The sequence below is a fragment of the Argiope bruennichi genome, chromosome 6 (genome assembly GCF_947563725.1).
Source record: "Argiope bruennichi chromosome 6, qqArgBrue1.1, whole genome shotgun sequence".
Lineage (NCBI taxonomy): Eukaryota > Metazoa > Arthropoda > Arachnida > Araneae > Araneidae > Argiope > Argiope bruennichi.
Window position 1 is genome coordinate 36,649,797 of NC_079156.1, and position 17,674 is coordinate 36,667,470.

At 25.4% G+C, this 17,674-nt stretch overlaps 1 protein-coding gene across 1 annotated transcript; it reads left to right on the forward strand.

The window, feature by feature from the left end:
- The first annotated feature begins 97 nt into the window (after window positions 1–97).
- Window positions 98–17,657, forward strand: LOC129971087 (3-hydroxyisobutyryl-CoA hydrolase, mitochondrial-like). The gene is made up of 12 exons (XM_056084559.1): window positions 98–317; window positions 470–509; window positions 2,335–2,466; window positions 3,862–3,946; window positions 7,715–7,798; window positions 11,147–11,199; window positions 14,103–14,181; window positions 14,278–14,423; window positions 14,755–14,841; window positions 14,960–15,115; window positions 15,719–15,857; window positions 16,700–17,657. The coding sequence occupies exons 1-12, from the start codon at window positions 286–288 to the stop codon at window positions 16,816–16,818; spliced, it is 1,152 nt and encodes a 383-aa protein (XP_055940534.1). The 5' UTR covers window positions 98–285; the 3' UTR covers window positions 16,819–17,657.
- The last annotated feature ends 17 nt before the right edge of the window (window positions 17,658–17,674 follow it).

The following is a 17,674-nucleotide window of genomic DNA, read 5'->3' on the forward strand; positions in this document are numbered from 1 at the left end:
ACTTTTATAATCCATTGGCAATTTTTTTTTTCAAAAAAAAAAATAATTTTACATTATGATAGAGCTTTTTTCCCAAGTGGCATCAATGTTAACCAAATCAAAATAAACATTTCGGAAAGCGTAACAGTTTCGGAAAGGATGTACTTGAGTTATGCAGTCTTTAAGGATTGAAAATTACGTCTACTTCTAACGTAATAAAATTACCTTCCGATACTTTAATTTTTAACTCGTACCGCTACATTTCTCATCATTGCTATTTCTTAAGGAAAAAGTAACCTTTCGAAGATGACTACAATACTGTCGCTGTGTACAAAAAGGTGAGTTTTTATGGTTTGACCTCACCTTATCTGATCTTTAATTTTTTTCTTGACTTTAATAGTGTAATCTGAAAATGCAAGGCAGGATTTTTTTCTGCTTTTGCTTTTAAATATGAACCAGTTGTTTAATATGTATTTCATTTTTTTTACAGTTTTCACCGAGTTCCTAAATTCCTTGTACAGACAACTTGGGTAAGTGAATAACAAAGTTAACAATTGAACTTTATTGAATAACAAAGTTAAAAAATAAATTTATTTTATAATTTATAACTAGAATTTTAATAGGGGTATTTTTAATTTCCAAATTATAATTGTTTTGAAAATTACTGAATTTCCAACATATAAGAATGAATACTACATTTCTTCGAATTATGTGATGCATTTACAGTAAATTTTTCTATGTTTAAAGTAATTCAAATAATTTTGATTGACTTATGATTATCCTACAATAATATATTAGGTTTTCTTAAAGAACTTTCAAACCTATGTAGTTTTAGTTTTAGCTTAAGTTGAACCTGACCTAAATTAAATGCATTAGTTTTTTTTTTTTTTTTTTTTTTTTTTTACTTATTTATATTTATCTATACCTATATTTTACATGTCATTATATTTTGATATACTCTTCACAGCTTCTTAAAGTATCATCTCAGTTTTGAAAAAATGTTAGTATAAGATGTCAGTTTATCTGTGGTGTCAGTGTTTTGAGTATTAAAGGATGACCTGGGCCCGACAGCCTAATTGGGGCCTGGGGCAAGAACTTCTTTGGGGGCCCTCCTCTACGAAAATTTAGCTGAATTCCGCCCTAGAAAGGCATGGGTTTACGAAATATAAAATTTTTGTGTTCATACAATAGATAAATGAAGAAGCTAACATAAAATTGACGGATTCTATAGGGTACTGATATTTTGTTTAAAAAAAGTTCATTAAAAAAGGAAATGTAAAATAAATTTTGTATTCGATTTGGGGGCCCGTGGCAACTGCCCCGTATACCCCTGCCTTAGTCAGGCTCTGAGGATGACTGTTGTTTCCATTAATATTTGCGTAAATTTTCAGATAAAAATTCATTAACTATGAGCAATTAATAACATACATATGTTTCTATGAAATGTGGTGCTATTAAAATATTTATTGTAAATTGAGTTATTGCTGCCCATCTATTGGAAAGAGGATTGAAAAGTATCTTATGGTTAATAGTGTTAGCCTTCAAAAGGCCAGTAATTTTATCGAATAACTTTGAATGTTAAATATTAAAAGTGGTAAAGAATTGTATTTCAGCAATTAATTGAAATTTTGTTATTTGAAAAATATTTCTTGAGAAGAATTTTAAAAAAAATTGGGCATATTAAAATGATTAATTATACAAATTTTAATGAAATTCAACTTAAAATACAGGCAAAGCTTAAGAATAAGCCAAATATGGTAATCTAACTTTAATCTTTAACTAATTTTAGGAAAGAAGGTTTTTTTTTTTTATTGTACATTAGGGTGAGGCTGGGGAGAAATATGTGCTGTATTCTTTAGTTATATTAAAATACTTCATTCATGGACAGAAAATAAATACAATGTTGAATAAGATTTTTTTTTTTTTTTAGATTCTATCAAATGAAATAAAAAAAAAAAACATGAAATGCTTTTAACTTGCAGTTGAACTTGAACAATCAAAGCTATTTCAATTAGAATGTTTAAAAACATATTGTTAAAAGAATTTCTGAAACTTCAGAGAATAATTTTTACATTTTACCATTGTCTTGTTTAAATTAAAAAGAAATCCTTTTAAATAAAATTAAGTAATAGCTTTTTCTTTAAATGCAGAGGTATTTTTTTTTAAAATTATTATTAGAGATACTAATAGCAATTTTTTGAAATTTGATTGGGGTACTCTTCTATTGATTGGTAACTATTCATTAATTGATTTTTACTGGTTTTATATTTTTTTATTATTATCATTAATAAATGATGTAAGGTAGTTTAATAATCCATATTTATTCTATTTTTCAAAAATAATTTTGTGTTTTAGAAAGCCATGAGTACTGATAGTGAAGTTATTTTAGAAACTTGTGGAAGTAAAGGAGTAATTACTTTAAACAGACCTAAAGCTCTTAATTCTTTGAATCTGAGTATGATTAGAAAAATTTATCCTCAGTTGAAGGTAAGTACCTTTGCAATTTAATTTTTTTAGAATTATTTATTTAAATAGAATTTGATTTATTACTTTACTAAATATAAAAGATAATTCATTTAATTTAATTTAATTTTACTTATTGCCTTTTTTTTCAGAATAATAACAAATGAAACAAAACTGATACTTTTCTTATGAATAGCAAATACTTGTCTCATGTGAAATTTCAGTAAATTTTTTAAAATTTTATAGTTATTTTTAAATTAAAATTATATATTGTTTAACATGAAATGTTATACACATATAACATACATGACCAACAACTTGCAACAAATGCAAAAAATTTTTTTTATCAAGCTAAAGCTGTATGCTGTAAAGCTATGCTTAAAACAAATAATATTGTTTCTTCTGCATTTATATTTCAAGAGGAAAAAATTATAAATGTACATCATTGAATTTACAGTTTTAATAAGATTGGCTGTTACTTAAACTTGGCAACGAAACACAACTTTTTTGAATTCCTAAAAATAAATATGTAATATTTTCTGAAATATTTTACAAAGTATTCCTATTCGAAACTTTTCAGTATATTACTGTAGATCCACTAAAATTAATGATAAAATACCTCATTATTCATTAAATATTCAACAGTCTTTTTGTTGTTGTTGTTGTTTTTTGCATACTAACATTGTTTAGTAATTTTTTTTTAAAAAAAATGCAGGTTTGTAATTTTTGACGCTGGATCATAATATTTATTAAATATTACTGAAACTCATTATTTTTACATTATCAGAAGATATGACAAAATGTAATATATTTGAAATCCCACTTTCGGATATAAAGTTTTTATTAAAAATTTTCAAATGCAGTGCCAAAATGTTTTTTCAGTTTTCGATTTAATCTTCATCCTTCTTTTAAAATGTACATGAAATCAAGCCACTTCTGAAAACAGCACTGAATTAAGAACCATGCTAACTTCACTATCCTTCATTGAAATATTTAATTAGATAAAAACTATTAGGAGCTGTCAAGAAAATAGTTCTTTAATGATTATATAAAATGTTATTTTGCCTTATAAAAGGTCATTTATATGTTTATTCATGAAATTGTATTTGTAATTTGTGTGATTTTCTTATTTGATATAATAAAAGAATCATTTTTTTTTCTTTCATTTAAACCTTAAAATACCCGTATTTTAAGTGTATAACTTACTTTATTATATATCAGTGGAAAAAGATTTGCAAATATGCCACATTATGCAGTACTGCACACTTAAATATAAAAAAAATTCTTTACATTTTTTTTATTGTTATAGCAGAACATTTTAAATTTCTTTTGTAAATCATTTGATACAAAATATTATTTCTGTTAGTTCATTTGTGTATATTGATATACTGTTTCAAATTTTGGCGTACACATTCTTAGGTTTGGGAATCTGATCCTGCTGTAAAACTGGTTATTGTGAAGTCATCTGGAGATCGTGCATTTTGTGCTGGAGGAGATGTGAGAGGTGAAATATTTTTTTCTTTAATAAGTCATCAGAATTTTCTCTTCTTTTGGCAAAAAACATTTTTTTTTTCAGTATAAACTTATTTCAAATGTTTAATTGTTTCTACATGCAGCTATTCAAATCAAAATTCTGCATTATAAATGTTTAGGATTTTGATTGTAGAATTTAGTACTATGAATGAATATTAAAAATTCTATGACTAAAACTGTTCAATCTATAATCAACATATGTATACATAAATTCTATATAACTAGGGCATATATCGAAGCTGGTTCATCGTTCCGGAAAACTTTTTATTACACAAAAATGTTTTTGCATTTTGCTAAATAATAAGTCTGGGAAATAGTGGACACCTGCTTAAATTTATGATTGTTAAAAATGGTATGGCTCTAAAAAAATATAACAGTTTTTATATTTTCTACAGAACTAATGTATTTAAAAATAATTCATAAAATAAGTTATATTAATGTTAAAGTAAAAATAAGTGGCCCTGGGCAAAATTGAATGCCTATTGGACAGTTATATAGTTGATAGTAAAATGTTCCCAGAGCATTACCCCCTGCCCCATGGAAGTGAAAGTTGAGTTTGTTTTGACTGGAAAACTGGAAGATGAAACCATATGGTATATTCATATCGTGTATATTGAAGATGTTATTCAAAACTTAGACAAACTTGAATTGTTGTATAATTGAAGTGTAATTAAATAATTTGCAATAGAAGTGGAAAATGTCTTCTTTCAAACATGGCTTGATTTAAAACTGTCAAGTAAATTTATTTCTCCCTTTCACAATCAGTTTCTACTGAAACAAGAACCATATAACAATCAGGCAATTTCTTAAAAACAAATATACCATAACATGAAATATAATATAAAAAAATTTCGTGACTATAAGCATTTTAAATCTTTCTGAAACAAATGCACCCAAAATTGGTTTAGGAACCCGGTGTTTTGCAATAGCAAAATCATAGGTAAACAATGAATATAGACCAAGGTGCAGAATTAAATATTTAGTTTTGGAAAGCTGAAGAGTTTGCAGAATACAAATTGGAAGTTTGTGTCTAGAACACATGTATTGAGATTTCCATGAAAAACTCTGAAAACATAATAATCTACCATCACAGTCTACCAAAAATTTAAGTTTAGATTTGCAGTCATAAATAAGTGATTTTTTTTAAAATTTTCCACTGCTTAAAGCTCTATGTTTTTTAATTTTTATCTGCTTATGACATTAGCATTTCATAGTGTCTGGATTAGAGCATGAGGGCTGCAGTGACCTGGTAGTAAGGTCTCAGCTTCGGAACTGGAGGGTTTCAAGTTCAAGACCAGATTACGCTGAAGAACCATTGTGTATGAAGGTCTGGTACACGTTAAATCCATCATGGTTAAACATCCTCCTGTTGGTGTGGTATGGAAATTTGGAGACCGGGTGCTGGTTCAGGTGGTGTCCTCGTCATCTGATTACAGTTCAAAATTACATGGTCCATCCCAACATAGCCCTTGTTTTGCTTTAAAATGGGATTTAATATAGCTAAACTAAACTGGATTAGGGCATGACCAAGAACGCGTTTCAAATATTTATGTTTACTACCATGTCAAAATAAATTTTTAGACTTTCAACTTATTAAAATAAACCCTCGATTTTTACTTCCAGCCCTTTTTTTACCGTTTGCAGCACTCTTTAAATTGCATAAAAAAAAAGTTATAGGTAACCTATTTAGGTTTCATTGTACTCACCATTTTGATTTTGTGGGTATTCCATTGGCTGGAACGTTGCACCACTGGAGCTTTGAAAGGTGGAACTAAACAAGCATTGCAGTAAAGTGCAAAAATGAGTAAAATTTCTTGCATTTGAATTAAAAAACATTATTTTGTACCTGTATAGTAGATTTAGCCTGACAAGGAAGCACCACAAGGAGAATGCTCAGATTCGCGATTCGAAGGCGATGCTTGAAGCAATTTTGGTATTGTGGCAAGACTTAGTTGATATATTTGCTTGTTTTCAATGCATTTAATTTAATTAATTAAATGTAGTTATATTTAAGAAATAAGCTATAATATATATATATATATAGTTAAAAATAATTACATAATTATATAAATGAACATTGGCAAATCTTACAATAACTGCTGCACAGTATTTTCTGCTCCTAACTAAAGATGACCAAAGCTACTGATAAAAAAACTCACAAAACTTCAGAGACCCAGATTAAGGGTTGTCATTCCCAACAGTTCTAACCTTCCAAAACAATATTACTTGAATTGAGTTCATTTTTCACAAAAAAGAGAGAAAAACAGGATAAAAAGACATAGGTGTTCTCTTTCCATCATAGCATACTGCCACATAATACACAGCAGCTGATGAAACATCCAATTTTTTCCATTGGTGATATGTATGCTACCTCTTTAAGAAATTTAAATGTATATAGAATAAAAATAAAAAGTTGCCAACAAAATAACATTGAAAATTTTTTCCAACAATAAATTTTTTGCTAAAAAAAATTAACAAAATTCTTTGGAAAAAAAAAATAAGTTTTTTTTTTTTTTTTTTCTTAATGCACTATAGCTGAAAATTATGGATCCTAAAGATATTTGTTTTCCCATTTATAAATGAATTGAAAGATTTCAGAAGCAAGCAGTGTTCCATGAAGTGGGACACTTTGCCGCAAAGGGTTAAAGAAAGATTTGTTGACATCTCACTAACCATTTTGGTACTAACTGTTGTTGTATTGATTTTATCATCAATGTGTGTTTTCTATAGCTTATCCATAGTTAGCATTTGAATTTATAATACTTTTCCATAAACAAGATCTCAGACAGAAACATGAAAGATTTCAGTTATAAAATTTTAGTGATTTATATTAGCATTAACAAAACAGCTTTGTCTTAATGATGATTAGAATCCTGCTGATTTGAGTAGTATTATATGATAATAAAGATATTAATATTGGTCTTATTTCATATATTAAATGCTTGCAAATAAACTTGAGATCACTCAAAAAGAATTAGTCATTCCTTTAGGACAAACAAAAATTGTACTTTGGAGTTATTTTTATAACATTTCTATAAGCAAGATATATGAAATTTTATTTATGTTAGTAAAATTTTGTTGTTATTGGAAAATATTTCTCATTTTGATCTTAAATTAAAATCCTTTTTCATTTTAATTTCAATTTAATTTGTCTCTTGCTTCATTTGAAAAGACTAAACTCATCAACAATTGAAATTTGCAATTCTTTCTCTTTATATCTCCCCTTCTCTCCCCCCAGAAATAATAGGATTTGTTTATCTTTAAAATTTATTTTGTTATATAATTGCTTTTTGCAGATGTTTCTAAAAATTTCCATAAATTGTATTCATGTCTTAGTAAAGATATCTTAAATATTTTTTTTATTCCTCATAAACTGGGAATTCATTTCAAATCTTATAAGATTTCTATTTTTTCTTTAAAAAATAATAAAAGTAAAATGTAAAACTTGGAATATTTAAATATATTACAATTTTGTTTAAAAAAATTGTTTCAAAATCCAACATAAATACCTTAATATATTCACTTGAACATAAATCAATACAGCGTTTTAAGTGTGAAATATGTATAAGTACAAAAAAAGTTAGAAGTTAGTACCAAAAAAAAAAAAACAATCAATGAGCTTTGGTTATTATTTAAATTAAATAATCTGATGACAAGTGCTGTGCAAAACAGTCTCTGCTTCAGCACATGTGTTTCTCCTCTATGCCTTAGGTTAACTTGTTCTGTCTCCTGTTGGCAGCCCTCGTGGAAGCATACAAGGCTGGACAACCAACTTTGGCAGAAGATTTCTTCAGAGAAGAATACCAACTCAATAATTTAATAGGTCAGGATATTTTCCTTTTTTTTTTTTTTCATACTGTTTTCTTAGGTTGATAGTAATCAACATTTAATTAATATAAGAATCCAAAGTGGTAACAGATGGTGTGTGTTTTCCCGTCAGCTTCTTTGCTAAATGCAGTAGTCAAGATGTGTATCTATTTTTTCATTTTTAAAAAAATATTTTTAATAACTTCTTCACTTATCAAAAAGTTACACTTTTGAGTTATTGTATATACTTTGTGATTATCTCATCTGTCAACCTTTGGGAAAAATCCTATTTTTTAATAATTGTTTATTGATTCATTTTAAATTTAATTTTTAATTGTTATTGTAATTGATCTCTTACAGCCAAAATGGAAACTAAGAAATGCTTGAAAAGAAATTATTAAACAAATGTATACTAAATTCATGTTGGATAAATAAGTGAAATTACAATACCACGAAATTTTAATGAATTTGATATTTCAAATTGTAATAGCATTATGATGATATGAGAATTGTCTGTATTAGAAAGATACTTGTACACAATGAACAGAATTGAAATAAGACAATTAAAATAATAAATTTTTAATGTCTGACAGTTTGGTGGAATCCAGGACATGAAGTGATATCTAAACGAGTTTAAATATAACCAACATCACTGGCAAATGAATTGATTGCCAAAGGCAACTAGTAAAGAATAAAGTAAAACAAAGAATATTTATGCCTATGCAATTTACAAAAAAAGAATATAAGAATCCAAAGTGGTAACAGATGGTGTGTGTTTTTCCGTCAGCTTCTTCGCTAAATGCAGTAGTCAAGATGTGTATCTATTTTTTCATTTTTAAAAAAATATTTTTAATAATTGTTTATTGATTCATTTTAAATTTAATTTTTAATTGTTATTGTAATTGATCTCTTACAACCAAAATGGAAACTAAGAAATGCTTGAAAAGAAATTATTAAACAAATGTATACTTCTAAATTCATGTTGGATAAATAATTGAAATTACAATACCACGAAATTTTGATGAATTTGATATTTCAAATTGTAATAGCATTATGATGATATGAGAATTGTCTGTATTAGAAAGATACTTGTACACAATGAACAGAATTGAAATAAGACAAGTAAAATAATAAAGTTTTAATGTCTGACAGTTTGGTGGAATCCAGGACATGAAGTGATATCTAAACGAGTTTAAATATAACCAACATCACTGGCAAATGAATTGATTGCCAAAGGCAACTAGTAAAGAATAAAGTAAAACAAAGAATATTTATGCCTATGCAATTTACAAAAAAAGAATAATTATATTTTTAATTAATAATTTTCTCTTTGTTTAATTATAAATTATCTTTTGAGACATTTCCTCTGAATAAAATAAATCTACATTATTTGGCAAATGTGAGGTTATTTATAATTTTTGCATTTACTGAAATGAAATTCATGAATTTTAATCATTATTTTAAAATATGAATATCAGTTGAAATTTCAAAATCAGTGTAGCTAAAGTTCCCAATCAATGGGAATGGGCATATGTGGGATGTATTGAAAATATTGTTACTACTTAACAAAATTGTTTAGAATATAATTGCATTATCATACATTGCTTCATACATTTAAAGAAAACAAATTGTAACTTTATTTTATTATATTAAAAGAACATTTACTCTCTTCATAGTTTGATATTATCTTTTAATGCCTTTTTGTAATGGAAAAATTTCTTCTGATTTTATGTGCAAGAAATTCATTGCTGTTAAATTGCTTCATGAGAAGTATCAATTTTGCATTATGTTTTAAAATTCTTTGAGAATTTGAAATTTTGTGAAATAAATGCAAGATATCATTTTAACAGGGTTATTATTGCTTGTTAACAAAAATTACTTTTTATGCAATTCATTATACGTTGAAATATTTTGTCTTTGATTAACTATAATAAGAAAGCAAGACAAACGAATTGCCACAAATAAAAGATTATTTTTATCCTAATGTTCTTGCGTATTATGAAATATAACTTAATTAAATATGATGTTTAAATATGATTTATGAACAATTTGTAGTTTGTTGAGTTAAAATAAAGATGTCTTATTTGTGAATAAAATTATGCAAAACTAGATTTTTAAAAATAAAGTGTTTTGATAAAAATTTTATTTGGAATATTATATGAAACAAAAACTGACATTGAGTAACTATTTTATTCAGTAAAGTGTGTTTAAAATGAAATTTAAAAAAATAATAATTGGCAACATTTTTGATATATGTCACATTTTGTAATTTGATAGAAAAGTTTTACAGACCTTTTTAATTTCTGTATTAACATAAAAAAAAACATTAATACTTTGAATATGCTTCACTAACATTTTGATATTGGCTGTCAAATCATACTAAGTTTCAAACTTAGTATCAAGATTCAGAATGCTAGTAAAATTAAAATTATAGTTTTGATAGATACCATTAAGTTAACAATTTACTGATATCTGATTTGTTTAAGCTTGCTTACTGCCACTGAAATTATCAAAATAAATTAGTAGCTTAGTTTTTATCTACTTTAAGCAGATGGTAGTTTCACAAAATCTACTGATATGATGAATATAAAAAAAAATAATCTTATTGAGATAAAAAAATATATACAGCAATAAATTTGAAATGGCTGTATGCCATTCTTTTTGGAATGATTATTTTATAAAATAATTTAAATTTCAGAATATAACTTACTTTATAATGTTTTGAATTTCTAATGATATTTCATTATTTTTATTTGCTAAAAATTATTGAAATTGCTAATAATATTTGGTACTTAAGTGATTTAATGAAACTTAATAACTTTGGTTGTGAGGTTATAAAATATAAATTTCTGTAATACAGTATAAGTTGTGTAGTATTGGTATTATACATGAATATTTATTTTATATACATTTATTATACACAGATAGGGATGAAGAATATTGAAAAAATATTTACTTTGTTTTCAGATTAGACAATTTGGATTAGATTTATTTTAGTTTATTAGCATTGCTTACTATCTTTTAATTAGTTTATTTCATCAAAGACCAATTCATCCTACAGATTATTATAAAATTTCAATATATATATTTTTGGAAATAAATTTTGCCAGTATATGTATATATATATATATAAATAATACTGAAGAGTACATATAAATTAATTTTATCAATAGATGTGTGGAATGATTGTAATGTTGCTAGTATACAAATCTTAGATTACATTTATCAACTTAAGTATTATTTATTATTTAATAAGATCTATGGCATTTGTTCTTTTAATTCAGTGTGTCTAATAAATTAATCACATATTATAACAATCTTTGTTTCCGCTAATTAATTACAATCTTTAACTCTACTTTCATAGGAACTCTTCAAATTCCATATGTAGCTCTTATAGATGGAATAACTATGGGTGGAGTAAGTTACATTTAAATGTGTTGCCCATTTTTTTTAAGATCCAGAACTTATAGATGTTTATTTTTTTTCTTTAATTAATGCATCTGATATCTGGCATTTTACTAATATTCTGAATACCATAAGATTTTTTGATAAATTCTTAGTTATGAAGTTTATACTTAAATTCTTATTTAGAAATAATGTAATAAATTTAAAATAGATTAAAAGAATCTTTCCCTTCAAAAAAGTATTTTATTTGTATACTTTTACTAAAGACCATTTCAATTATCTTTTTGCAAATGACTACATGTGAAAGAAAATAATTACTATTTCATTAGCATATGAAACTATTGAAAAGATAAAACTTATTTATATATATATAATTCTTTTTTAAAACTCATTTGTTAAAATGTGTAATATTTGCTAAAAGCATTCTTTATTTATTAGAAAGAAAAATACTTAATTAGTCATTTATCATTAGTCATTAATAATGAATTTTTTAAATTCATTTATCATTTGAAATGTGTTTAATTTCTTACCTAGATGTTTATGAAAAAAAAAAAAAAAAATGAAGGAATTTCATATAAATAATAAAAAAGTCAAATGCTTCCTTTTTCTCTTGAGCAATGATATTTTCTCATCATTCAAGACAGACAAAAAAAATCTTTAATTGAATAGAAATAATAATTCATTAATTTATAAATCAAATATTAAATATTTTTAACAGAAAAGTTAAGTATTAGAAAAAAGATTGCATCTTCATAAAATTGAGCATACTTTTTTATACAAGAAGGTAATAAGTATGAAAACCCATAGATCAAAGTTTGAAATTTTCCTTTTTTTACTTCTCATATATAAATATAGAAAGTATTGTAGTCATTAAAAAAAAAAAAAAATTGAAACTCAAATTTTTGACGAATGTCCATATTTCAGACCTCCATAAGTTAAAAACACACACATTTTTGGCATTTTGTCTGTCTGCCTGTGACAAAGGTAACAGAAAGATACTTTCAGCGAAACAAATAAAATTTGGTATACAGTTTTTACACTGAATGTGTAGATTTTTTATAGAATTCTTAGGAAAATACATTCAGAGGAAATCTGATTGTCTGCTACTTCAAATGTAAATTATAACATTATCTATAAAATGGAGAAAGATTGACTGATAAAATTCAGTACACATTTTTCATATCTATATTGTAGTCATTAATCGTATTTTGAGCCAAATCTAACAAAGGAGCTGCCTATCTGTCAGTCTGTATTTTCACATGCTTGTACATGCAATGACTTAAATGTATCAAATTTGGTATGCGATTTTGCGACTACTATTTTAGTTCTGTTTCAAATTTTAATCGATAGGGGAAAACTGATCTAAAGCACAAATTCGATCTTCAGATACTATGAAATGCTAAAAAACTCATCAAGGATCATACAGTATATTCAGTAAAAAGTTCATGCCAAAAGTTGATATTTCTTAAATATTGTACACCATTATTATGCTCTTAACTATTGTACGCCATTATTATGCAAAGCATTCTCTGGCATAACACATTTATTAGTGAGTATGTGAGAAAGTTCTAGGGCAACTACTTCTGGTTCCTTATGTTAAACAATTATTATTATTTTAGCTGAGACAGTTGATTAATATTCATGGCATCCTATATAAATTTCATTTTGAATTGAAGTTTTATTATTATGATTGTTACAAACCTTATTTGCTTTAGAGATAAAATTTTATTGCAATTTAAAAGATAATTTTTTATTGCAAGTTTTAATTGCAATAAAAAATTGTAATTAAATTGCAATTGCAAAAGATAATTTTTTATTGCAATTTTTAATAATAAGGCAGTTGAATTGATAACTTTATTTTACTCATCCAAAGCAAATGTCTTTTTCCCATCGCCCCTCTCATTTGTGCTGTTAAGAATTTCGAGTAATACTATTTTGAAAGTAGAGTTGAGTCTCCATTCAATGATCTTACATTTATTGGAAGTTTTTTTAAGGAAGTTTTTGCACAATCTTGAATTTTAATGACATTTACATGTTATTTGCTCTTTTCTTTAAGAAAAATAATTTCTACATGGAAAAAGTAATTTGTTTAACAATATTTGCATTTTTTATGTCACTTTTCTTTTAAAATTGGCCACCATAAAAAGATATGGAAATCATTGCAGAAAATATGGAACATCTAATTTTCAATTTTCTCTATGTTGTTGAAAGCATTGTAGTTGTTGGATATCCTGTGGAGCATTGCATATTGCACTATAATGAGTTTTAAAAATGATCATTTGTAAATAAAAATTATGCCCCAAGTTATTTTTTTAAAGATAAAAAAGCTTTACAAAGAATGGTAATAGCATTATGTAAAGGATATATAGAGGATTACATTTTCAAATATAGATATAGATATTGTGCTTTAATCATTATAAAAATATGAAAATTGATGTGAAAAATATGTTAATTATAATGTACCAGTACAAAGCAAAGAAGACTTTTTTTATAGTTTAACATATGAGTTAAAGTCATTAAAATGGAAAATGAGTATTAGTTTTTATGCATTTATTATTATTTTTATAATTTCAATTTATGGATTTCTCTTTAACAAACATACTTCCCATTAAAATTTTTAAGTGGAGCAATAAGATTTCAACAATAGAAACTCATTTATGCATGCATAAGCATTTTGTGGTAAATTATTTTAGATATCTGGACAGGTATCTGTAGGTTTGATATCTAGTAAGCACCGAATATGTGGCATGATTATGTTTGGTATTAGTAATCAGTTGTCAGTTTCTCAGAGAATTTTAAATACTTAAGATTTTAATAATCATTTTATAATTAAATTATCTTAAAATTGTTCATGTGATTTAGTTGTATATAAAAATATTTTTGTTTTCCTTATATCCAATCTGTTGCTTCTATAGGGAATAGGGATCTCAGTGCATGGTGCTTATAGAGTCTGCACTGAACGAACAGTATGTGCTATGCCTGAAGCAGCTATAGGTGAAAATGCTCTATTATATGATTTAACATTTTTATAGTTTTATTGCTATTAAATTTAAAAATGTGCAGTATTTTAGGAAACAATGTTTCTTATAGGTTTTTTTCCTGATGTGGGTGGCAGCTATTTTCTCCCTAAGCTCCCTGGTAAAATTGGTCTCTTTCTGGCTCTCACAGGTTATCGACTTCAAGGACGTGATGTTTTCAAAGCAGGCATTGCTACTCATTTTGTAGACACCAAAAGTGTAAGTACATACTAAAATATAAAGTGCATAATAAAACAAAAAATTCTCGAAGGAAATATTTCCCTATATACTGTTAGTGGTTTTAGTCTTAAATATCTTAATAAACATTATTTCTTTTCACTATATTTTAAGTTTGATTATTGTTTATTATAATCCATATGAGTATTAGAATTCATTTCAATATAAGTTATTACTACTAAAAAAATTTTTTCTTTCTCTTTCATTCCTTTTGTCTGATACAAGTTTATTTCAAATATACTGTTTGTAATTTTTTTTTATTTTAATATTTCCCAGTACTGTTAAAACAAATATTTTATTTCTCCTATATTAGTTGAAAAATTTAGAGACTGATTTAATGAGATTAGAGAATCCTACTTTAGGCGATATTGACAGAATTTTGTTGAAGCATCAAGAACAGGTATGTAAAAATTTAACTCTGAATAATATCATTTTTTTTAAAAAAATTATTGATTAATTTTATTTGGAATTTGTTTTATTTATCATTTTTTAAAAAATTGTTTTGATTTATTTTTCAGTGCGAAGTAGATTACAAAAAAGAATTTGCTTTAAAACCTGTGATGGGCAAAATGAACACTGTATTTGCAGCTGATAGTGTTGAAAAAATAATGGAAGCTCTCCAAAAAGAAGGTTCTGAATGGTCTCGCAAACAATATGACATTATGAAAAAGCTGGTAAATATTTCCTTAGAAATCTAATTTTGTATTCAAAATTAACTGTGCAAGATTTAATATTTAATGTTATTTATTATTTTATCATCTATTCATCTAATTGATATGCTTAAACTAGAAAAGGAGTTGCTTTATTTTTAGACTTTTGCAGAAATGCAGCTAATTAAATTTTTAATTTGCACTTTAATGTAATTACTTAATAATGCAATTTTTATTGATATAATGAAATTAATAATATATCTTGATGCATTGTTGCAAATAATTTTACATCAAAATTGATATATCTACAAAAAGTTGGCATTCAAATTTAGGTTTAAAATATTTTTTTAATTTATTAGTCTATACTTTCAATAAGTGCATTAATATTTATTATATGGAAAATTAAACTCAAGAAAACCCATTTTATATGATGCAAAAATTTTGCTTCAAGTATCTGATCATTTTATTAGGTTGTTTATTTCAAAATCAATAAAAATTTTAGGCATAAAATATGTTTCATTCACACACAAATTTTTTTTTTAAACTAAATTATCTTATTTTACAGTAAATATCCTTGTTACAAAATTCTTACTTTAGATATTGATTGCCATTCAATTCTTTTTTCAGTCCCCAACTTCCTTGAAAGTAGCCTTCCAACAGCTGAAGAGAGGTGCCAACATGACCCTTCAAGATAATCTCAAGATGGAATACCGATTGTGCCAAAGATTCATGGCAGATCATGATTTTCATGATGGTGTGAGAGCAGGTAAATACCTTTATTAAATTATGTGAAGAAATATATAGTGAATATTATTTCTGTGTAAATATTAATTATTGCCAAAATTTGTAATGAGTATTTAGTTAATCCTTCAGAATTAATCCTTAAATGGCTTATTTTTTTAATAAAAAATCTAATTTTAAAATGTATATTTTTATTTCTTGAATAAACGGGGGGGGGGGATGCTCTAACAATCATGTTTCGTTTTGAGCATAATTTTATGGCTAAAAACTGGCTTGTTGTCAGTTGACGATATAGGACTTTAGAAAAAATAAATTGTGGACAGGGATAAATATAGACTTAAATACCTTATTTTTCAAATAAGAACTCTAAATTTAATATTGCAAGATAAAAAAAAACAATGACATTCATAATCTTACAAATGCAACTGAAAGGATATGCTGTTACAAGCAATAAACATCAATTATTTTATTTTTCATTAGCACTCATTCTACCATGTAAGTGTTGTAAATTCATATATTTTCAGCATGTATCCTATTGAGAGAAATAAGCATTAGAACTTCAGTCAAATTCTCTTAATATTTTAAGTGATAAAAGTGGATGTTACTTAAAGACACCAAGCTTTTAAGGATAAACTGATAAACTTTTATCTGAATACATTACTTTTATAAAAGCGCATTTTACTTTTTTGTATTATATTTTTTTAATTTTTATAATTTATGTATTTATTATTCAAAAAAATTAAACTTAGACATAAATTACAAACAACAATCTGAGACCCTTAGAATCAAAATTTCTTTTTCGTAAAATTAAATATTTTCAAAATATCCGTTTAGTAAATAATATTATTAATTTACTTTTTTTTTCAGTTCTTATAGATAAAGATAACAAACCCAACTGGAAACCTGCAACATTAGAAGAAGTTTCGGAAGAAAAAATTGAATCCTATTTTAAGCCTTTACCTAATGACAAGGAATTGAAACTTTAGTATATAGAATGTTTGGTTTGAAGATGCAGTGATTCTAAAATTTTATTTTAGATTCATTTACTCGTTATATAGGCATTATTTTTTTTAGTCTTATACCATGATTCATACTCTTTTGAAAGATCTCAATTTTATTTCCAAGATTTAAGATATTCATAAGTTTATGCTGAATAAAACAATTGTAGTATTCTATATGTATCATTTAATTATCAATGATGTTTCAGAAAAGGAATTTTAAATTTATTTCAGTGGATTTGTAATTATTTTTTTATATTAAGACATTTATAATACTTGAGTTAGTTAATAAAACTTAACATTAAGGGAATAAATGTTTCCAAAAAAAAAAACTTATGAAATTGATTAAATTAGCATTCTTGGATCTCTAATGCATTTTCAATTTTTATTAAGTTCCTTAATAAATGTTTTTTACTACATTTTTAAAAGAGTATGAACTAGCTTTATGTATAGTTTAACTTTTTTTTAACTTCTGTAAATATTAATCTAGATTGTTTCTCTAAATATTGTTTTCATATTTGTATTAATTCCAAACTTTGCATTATTTGACATACAACCTAACTATAAAACATTTTATTTTTTAAAAATTATCTGGAAATGTTATGTTGGATTATAAATGAATTTGAAAGAAAAATATTTTTGTCCTTGGTTGAAAATGTCATTAAACACAGTAAGTGAAAACTAAAGTACAAACAGTAATTATCCATTTTTATAGACAGAACATTTTGAATTTTTTACAGTTTTGAACTTGGTACTTTTTGATGTTCCACTAATTTGTAACACGTTTTGTACAAAATGATTGAAATAAAAACATTGTTTGTAAACAATCTTTTTTATTGAATAT

Bases quoted from the DNA above. Each gene is read 5' to 3' on its own strand.
- LOC129971087 (XM_056084559.1), top strand. From the start codon at position 286: ATGACTACAATACTGTCGCTGTGTACAAAAAG. The intron at 510-2,334 runs GTAAGTGAATAA...TTTGTGTTTTAG, and splicing joins TCCTTGTACAGACAACTTGG to AAAGCCATGAGTACTGATAG. The intron at 11,200-14,102 runs GTAAGTTACATT...TTGCTTCTATAG, and splicing joins ATGGAATAACTATGGGTGGA to GGAATAGGGATCTCAGTGCA.